This window comes from Lolium perenne, chromosome 5 (assembly GCF_019359855.2).
Source record: "Lolium perenne isolate Kyuss_39 chromosome 5, Kyuss_2.0, whole genome shotgun sequence".
NCBI lineage: Eukaryota > Viridiplantae > Streptophyta > Magnoliopsida > Poales > Poaceae > Lolium > Lolium perenne.
The window spans coordinates 114,543,966-114,552,656 of NC_067248.2; the positions used below are offsets into that span (position 1 = coordinate 114,543,966).

Genomic DNA, 8,691 nt, shown 5'->3' on the forward strand with positions numbered 1-8,691 from the left:
TGAGATTAAAGTTTAATATTTTGTCTCAAAATCGTAATTAATAGTGGCAAACGGCTTTTTTAATCTCAAAATCGTAATTAACAACGGCTAATTATTTTTCGGTTGGACTACTGAAGTGCTTTGTAATTAATAGCGGCTAAGTAACAGCCGTTCCACCAATTCGGTGGAATGGGTGCATTCCGCATATGGGGAGAATATTCCCTTTCGAGGAACCACTTGGTTCTGTTCCATTCCACAACCGAACACAAGAATTGACTCTAGGTGTGGAACGGTTCCGTTCCATTCTACTTGGTTCTGGAACCGAACACACCCTAAGAGACGAGCCTTTTTAGAAAAGCTTATATTTCGGAACGGAGGTAATAGCTGCCATGAGCCCAGCCCCTTGGTTGATCACTGAAGTCTGAACTATCAACAGATGTGATGATGGCTTGTTTGTATGTAATGAGACCAGCAGTACGTATGAGGTGAGTTCCATGGACATCCAGTACAGACGATACAAAGCAATGTTACAGAACGTAGATTCCACAAACTGGTCCTTCGGATATATATTTAGATCACAATACGATCATATTTCATTTACATACTTGGGAAAATACTTTATACCCAAAAAGAAAGGCAGTCGGCTAATTTGATAGTCTGAGAAAAAATGTTATCCTACAGTACTCAGTCTGCCAGCTTTTCAATTTATTTATTCTTAAAACCATAAATTTAGTCTGCATCTTTTTTATAGGCAGACACATGCTGCCGATCCTTCAATCTTACAGTACAGACTGGCAAAGTATATCCATTTGCTCACAAATTTACAGCACATTCAATAGCTAAATAGAATTAGCGTATTCAGAATATGTACGATACGTCGATACGGAGTCGATGCCAGAGTAAGTAAACCGCTAACAGTTTCGGTTACAAAGCATAAGATACCAGCAGCCAAGAGCGACATCCATTGTCTTTTGGTACATTGAGTAATATATAACATTGAACTTGTATTAGTTAACTCGGACTACACGTATATGTACAGGGGCTTGTTCTGTTATTCTTTTGTGCCACACAAGTGGCAGCACTAGCATTGCTGTATACCTGCAACCAAGGAACATTTACAGCTATATTACTGCGCCTTCATCCCCAGCAGCCTCTTTTGAGTCCGTCTCATCAATCATTGTGTTAGTAAGAAACCGAGCCCACGGATGAACCAGGATAACAAAGGGAAAGATGCCCAGAAGAGAAACACACGGCTATGTCAGGAGAAGGGATGAAGGTTGCTTGAAGCTGGAACCGCTTGATTTATTCGATGATGTGATTGCCCTATCCTTTGAAGCGGTATGGCTTAAAGCTAACTCGGAAGAATTCGGCCGTTGATTGCTTTCACCGTGGCCAGGTCTGACCCAGATTTTGACTAGTCCCTCGCGGCAAATGGTGAGGATTGTTTCAGTGCTGAACGCCAGACCAGACAGGGGGTCCGTGTGTACGCGATGGGCAATAAGGGGTGAAAGCTTCGGCACGTGTCGCATTCTTGGAGACGGTTGAAGAATACCTGTTGGAGGGCATACATTGTCCCAGTGTGCAGAAGGGCTCCCACTGCCAAATGTTGGCGAACCACCTGAGGGATGGCGTAGCGGGACAACAATCTCATCCATTGCCAAATCCCACAGAAGCAATTGGGTATCCTAGAGTATGAGATGGTGAAAATTTATGTCAGCAGTAAATAATGTCAGCAAAAAGCAAATCTAAGAAAACTGGGCCTATTTATCTGATAGTTATAATCAATCATGTGCTAAGGCATGAATTGATAACAGATCACCTAGTTCTAACAAAAGAAGATCTTCTAAACACAAATTATTGTAAGGTAAAATAACATTAAATGGTTAAGTTCATCAACATCCATAGGAAATATTGGCATAAGTCAGAGTAAGAAAAAAGCATCTAACTAGGAGTACATAAGTAGTGTGATCAGTTTAATATCCTGCAGCTGCCATAAGCATAATAACACTGAACAGCAGCTTCGTAGAACAGCAGGAACATGCCAACAGTTCATTAGCCCCTTATCGCCGTATCCATCTCACCGTATCGGTGCTTCATAGAATAGCAGGAACATGCCAACAGTTCATTAACTGAAGGTCTCCCAAAAAATCCAGTGAGCAAGAAACAAAATGAAAAGGTAAGTATTTTAAGGTTACTCCTAGACTTCACTTATGCTTGTATCTAGAAGTTACAAGATAAGCCATGCATGCATTTATTAACGATGAGTATTGAGTAGTACATATTTTCAATATAATGGATATCCCATATAAGTTCAAGCTATGATTCAGCTGTACAAAATTCATATACCTGACCAACAGAACCAAAACGATACACAACATTTTCTTCTGTTCCATCAGAATTTGGTGGGGACCAATATGGATCAAAAGCAACTCCACTAACCTGTTTACAAAAGAATTACCCCTGTCCTCAAATAACAACTTTTGAAAGCAAACATTAAGACATTGAAAAAGTTGAGAGGAAATCAAATTAATACCCAAGAATTATGCCCTTCACCCCATGCAACAATCTTTCTGTTGTCCATGCTCCATACCTGAACAAGATCATCTTCGCCACCTGTCAATAGATATTTGCCATCTGAGCTGGAAAAGCAGACCACAGTCAAATTAGGTCAGAAAATGGGCCATACTCATTTCTGCATCATTCTCCATTGATCCACCAAAATAAATACTCATAATTGACAAACCCATAGAAATGTGGAAAAATAGAAGATAAAAAATCAGAGACCAGAGAACTCATAAGATGGTAGAGAGACACTTCAATGCATAGCTCACGGCCAACGGAATAAAGCAATACAATTGGTCTAATTTCACTTCCACACAGACATCAGTATATACAACACAGACATCAGTATATACAAAATTTAGAGTAACATGGATAAACGTAACTAAAAAATAACTAGGAGAAAACATGGCAATGAAGTTCGGAAAATATCAAATCACTCAAAGTGTACATTCAATTAATGTACCTCCAGGTGCAACACAAAAGAGCACCATAATAACTTTTCCCACCGAATATTAGTTGTTCCTTTGAAAAGTCGAACACTCTCAAATAACCTACACATGGTTCATTGATGTTAGTCCAGCTAGCAATATAGAATGGAGGAGTACAAAATTTGTAGTCTACGTCTAGGATAAAGAAAGTACCATCTCGCCCAACCGTTGCTAAGTATGCCCCATCTGGAGAAAAGGAAAATGCATTGATGGAACCATCGCAAACATGCCATCTAGCAATTGGGTTGCTCTGTAATGTTTTTGAGACAAGAGCAGCAATTTAGCGTCTGGGGATCAGGCGTTCAATTTGCAAAAAAAAACCGTAAATTTCATACAGTAATAAAATGTCCAACCAAATCTAAGATCATGGAAGAGCATGATTGATTGCTAGTTCTTTTAGTTTCAACACTGGGGGTTGAAATTCTACATGTTTACATATTTGTGTCTACTACATCCACAAACTTATCTTGTTTTCTTGGAACATTACAATGTTCGCTTTCTCTTATTCTGGATGTAGGCTCTCCTGGGCAGCACCTAATTTTCCTTTAGATATATTCAAGAGTAAAATACACCAGAGGTTCTTAAAGTATTGAAGGGGTGTCAAGTTAGTCCTAGTTATACAAAAATGCATATCTGAGTCCTAAAAGTTTGTTAAGTGTGTCACCTCAAGTCTTACAGGGTTTGACCTGCCCATGTGGCATGCTGACTGGTGCCACGCAGACAATTTTTTTGCAAAAAAGTACCTAATATATCCTATCTTCTAATTTTGCTGACCCTGCTCCCTCTCCCCCCTCTCTCTGTGCCCAGGTCGACCAAGATCGCTGGAGAAGAGTGCATCCAGCCTCGTATCCACCACATACCTGACCTCCTGGGGATGCCTGTATCCCTGCTCTTGCGTTTCTCTCCTCTCCCTGGGTCGCCGCTTCCCTAAGCTTTGGAGGACACACCTCTGGTTCATACCACCGGCGTCACCATTTGGTGGTCTCGCGGCCAAGACCATGCTGAACCTAAGGACCTTATACAATTGCTCCGTCTAGTCGTGCTGAGCGTGCACGTGGAGTTAATCGAGCATTCATTTTGTTTTCCGCCACCACAATCATGATTTTCCTTTGATATATTCAATGATAATCATGGTCCCAGATTCTTTAAGAGACAAACAAGCCAACGAGCTTGATAGAAACTCATCTAACAAATGTTATGCAGCAAGAATCATTTGCAAGATATCAAAAACCATAGGTCAACGAGACTATTTCCCAGGTCCCAAGACTCACTGTTATATATGCAATCAGCTTACTGGTATGACGGTACCTGTTGCTCACCTATGCAGTAGAGTTCTTATTACAAAAGTAGATCTTAGAGATAAAAACTATTAACACTGTTCGCAGGTTGAGACTAGCAAGGGGAGACAGCTAGCTGATTCCATTTTGTTATTCCACACCCAGCATCTTAAATGCAAGAATAAAGAAAAACGAAGGACTAAATTAGCATGTCTACTCTTTGCACTTAAGCATACATTGGTAATCAGAATCTTATAAGCCATTTTTAATTGTGAACTCTCTTCTTCATTTCAGATTTGTCTGCACAGAGTTTTTGGCGAATTTATATTGGTAGTATCACTGTTTAGCCATTTGCATTTCTACCTCCGTATTTTGTGTAAGAAAGAACAAGGATGCCCATTGCATCAAGATATGTTTGACGTTAACAATGCTAGACTAATGTCAACAAACTATACTGTATGTAATAAGATGGCCAAACCACAGTTTCATGCCAACAAAGTTTCTTTCCTTAAAATAAATCAACTAACTTGAGCAAAATAATGTGCTTTAAGGAACCAATACTGAAATGCCTAAAATACCTTACTCGACTTTGCATGTGAAACCATCAACTGAGCTGGATCCTTTATAGCTGGAAATGTACACTCAGTGCTTCCATCTTTGGACTGAATGTAAATAACATACATCAGTTCAAACATCAACCCGAATATTTATGAATGCGAAATTCCATTATGATCATTGCTCACTTTATCATACACATACAAATTTCCATCAGAATGGCTAACAACGAAAATGCCTTCATGTTCCGGAACCCAAGCAACAGACGTGCAACGGCTGCAAAAATAAGTATTGAGAAGTCAATAGGAGAATTAACTAAAATAATAAGTGCGGATAAGCATATTCAAGAACCAATATCCTAGCAGTGTTCTGCTTATATTACAGTCATGCCGACTCAAGTTAGAAGCCGCCCACCATGGGACACCAGGTGATGAACATACAAGGAAATCAGGTCGTTCTTCTGTCTCCAGAATATAGACCATTGCCTTACCATAGATTGCTGGAGTCAAATATTGCTCAACTGTTGAAGTGTTTCAATGTCCCAACCAGACTCTATTGTGTTTTAAATTCGTTCAATGCTTTGGGAGTCCTTGTGAGGGAAGATAACTTTGCTAACTCCAAAAAAAGAATTCCCATATATCTGATACTTAAGAGCGATGTGACCGAATTGGAAAAAAATTATGGGTTCTCGTGTCATCACATTATACCAGAGTGATGTATCTGTATCTACGCATACTTGATGACATCTTATATGTTAAATCACAAGATAGTGAAACAAACAAGCAAGATGACGGTTTTCAGAGGAAATACTGATTCATATATGACATGGATGGCATGAATGAGTAATGAAAATTAAAACATGCCTGCTTAAGTTCATTCCATCTTTATCACCCTTATTATAGTGTTGGGCTGCAACAGGCTTCCTCCCAGGTTCTTGTAACTGTTGCCTCAGCGACATTGAATAGACTGCATAATGGACGTGCAATAAAACCTATTATTATTATGCAAAGTCCATTTTGGAGTGGAAAATCAAGCTGACAAATACTGCACTAACCATCCCCCGATCCCATCCCAATTATCAAGTCATGCCCCTCCTTGGCCTCCGAGTCGAATGCGTGGTACAACGGGTTCGAGTTGGTAAAATGCATGCACTTTACGGGATCCTAGTAAAAGTAACCAGCTGGTCAGAACCAATCGTAAAACTTCACTTTAGCATGCACCCAGTAAAAAAATTAAAGACCTTGTCCTGGGAATTCAGGTCACTGATGAATAGTGTATCAGCAGAGTTGAAGATGATGTATGCACCCTTGCCATCATAGTTTGGTACAGCTTGCGATCCGCCAAGGCTTGTAGAAGTACCTAGGCTTCCTCCCATACGGCTGCTTCCAGACACAGCCCGACTGACACCATTGCCCCCAACGAAGCTAAGTGCCCGGCCACCATTCCCGGTGCCCAGCAGCCTTGCTGCCGCCGATCGCATCCCACTGCTGGAGCTTGGTGTTGATGGTGCGGAGCCTTGGCCAGTCGACCTCTCCTTCAGGTATGCCACCGTCAACTGCCACATCACAAATCAATAACTAAACCTTTTTTTTTTGCATCACTACAAAACAAGACTCCATAACTGCACAATAGGCAATCCAGTTTGGCCAATGAAGGCATAAGACATTACTACTACAAATAACAACAAATGTGAAGTAATAGCACCAACATAAACTATGCAAGTGCAAAGTAAGACGAGCAAAATTAGTCAATTACAGTACTGCACTAAAGAGATAGCTGCAACCGACGCTGGAACTAACTGAGATTCCAACATAGCAACGAAGCGTTCATGATAACATCTCTAGCTATAAGCCAACAGCATGAGCAGAAGGTGTGACGGGAAACTAACGCCGATCGAAGTCCTAGCAATGGAGCACCTAGCACAATCCGATTTCACTTAAACACCAAACCAAAACCACTCGAAATATCAATAAAGCTACAAACCCGCCGAGATGGTCCACGATAGCAACCCCAATTCCCCACACCGAATTCCAACCTAGATCCCCACAGTTCGCGCAACGGTGCCGACTGGTACCTGCGAGACGGTCTTCCCGCCGTGGTTGTAGTGAACGACCGCGGCGGAGTGCGCCTTCTCGCACTGCAGCGTGTACCTCCCCTCGGGCGTCTTGAAGTAGGTCTTGAGCCCGGCAGACGCGCTGCCGCCCCCGGGCGCCGTCGCCGACGACGACGAATAAGACGACGTCGCCATGCCCCGTGCCGCCGCCTCCGCGCACTAAGTCCCGCTCGCGATCGCCTGCCACAGTGCTTAGTCCTCCCCCGGGAGAGACGATGAGCGGTGGCTCGATTTGGGAGAAGAGACGAAGACGAAAGAAACGAACAAAAAAACTGTAGAGAAAAAAATTGCCCGACAAAAACCTTAACAGTAACTAAACCCGGTAGACATGGACCCGACTCGTTAGACTGTTGTTATCAACCATAAACACGTCCGGCCCAAAAAAAAAAGTTTACAGGTCGCCCCGGAAGCCCAACTCGATCCGAGAAAGTAGGGGCTGAAAAGGCCAACTAAACATAAAATTCTCCTCGTGGCGCGCTGAAATTTTAGATAAGACCAACGGCTTCCGTCGGCATAGTTGCTGAAATTCAGCCAAATTTCAGCGAATCTCAACCTAATCTGACCGGGATGTAGCATTGCGACCTTGCTAGACTACAGCAGGGCGGCCAACTGTAGGTGGCGCAGCGCGGGGCAAGCTCGGGGCGCGTTTGTAGCTGGGGCGGGGCGAGCTCAGGGAAGAGTTGGTGGCTAGCGTGGGGCGACGCGAGGCGGGGCGAGCTCGTGGGCGGCGTGGGGTTGCGCGGGGCGGCGTGAGCTTACGCGGGGCGGGGCTGGGTGAGCTCACGGCGGCGCGGGGTTTTTAGTTCGCGTAAATACGAGTTTGGTGAACTGAACTCGGTGTTTTTAGTTCGCGTGTTTACGAGCTCTATTAGAGATGCTCCCACAACTCTAAATTTTCGGTTTTGCTTAATTCTCAGTGAACCCGTACTCCGGAGAACTATCAGTAATTCACGCTATTCATGAGTTTCCTCAACTGTAATTGACATATGATGATATCGCCTAACTAAAAGTTAATTTAATTTTCGGTCAACTGAGAAATAGTCACACCCCTACATTTTAGTCTCTAAAATTGATGTACGAAGGATATTGGTTATAATAGTAATATTGTTAGGATGAGCAAAACAGGTTTACCACCAAACCGGTTTCATAGCGGTAAGCCTAGGTGGTTCACGAATGGTGGTTAGACCCATGATCTAAGTGAGCAACAGAGTTGTTGATGTTTAAGACGGAGGTCCAGCCAGGATGGAGTAAGGCGGATTGCCACCGCCTTGATCAAGCCAGTGCCTTGGAGGACAAGACAATGTATTTAGGTATTAGTCTAGGATTATGCTACCATATGTGCCTTGGACTCTACATGTTACCCTAGGATTGTGTGACTATATAAGCCGGTCTATCAGAACCCTTAGGGCAGAAGACAATCACATCATTGTAATCGTACACTTACTGTCCATATAGTAAAATTCTAGCATGAAGTAAGATCTCAACACCGTTGTGAGATCTTAACCTGGGTAAATCGTGTCTCGCCGTCTCTGACGCTCCTGCCTCACACACCCTTCTCTCTCCACTGAGGAACCCCTCATGTTGTACTTGTCGATAAAATCACAACAAACATATTGTAGTAATATCGTCATACTCCTTCATTCCCGTGAGAGAGAGAGAGACACGATTAGGATTTCCCTGCCTCCCGTTGACGCCACTGTTGATCTGCCTTGCCTCA

General features: G+C 42.8%; 1 protein-coding gene across 1 annotated transcript; it reads right to left on the bottom strand.

Annotated features, from left to right (window-relative positions):
- Positions 1 to 963: 963 nt before the first annotated feature.
- LOC127299680 (probable catabolite repression protein creC) lies at positions 964 to 7,220 on the bottom strand. Its single transcript, XM_051329690.2, has 11 exons — positions 6,936 to 7,220; positions 6,102 to 6,416; positions 5,916 to 6,024; positions 5,725 to 5,827; positions 5,050 to 5,137; positions 4,885 to 4,968; positions 3,183 to 3,279; positions 3,005 to 3,092; positions 2,513 to 2,618; positions 2,326 to 2,418; positions 964 to 1,664 (listed from the first exon to the last, which is right to left on the bottom strand). Exons 1-11 carry the CDS (start codon positions 7,107 to 7,109, stop codon positions 1,233 to 1,235), a joined length of 1,689 nt encoding a protein of 562 aa, XP_051185650.1. The 5' UTR covers positions 7,110 to 7,220; the 3' UTR covers positions 964 to 1,232.
- Between the last annotated feature and the right edge of the window lie 1,471 nt (positions 7,221 to 8,691).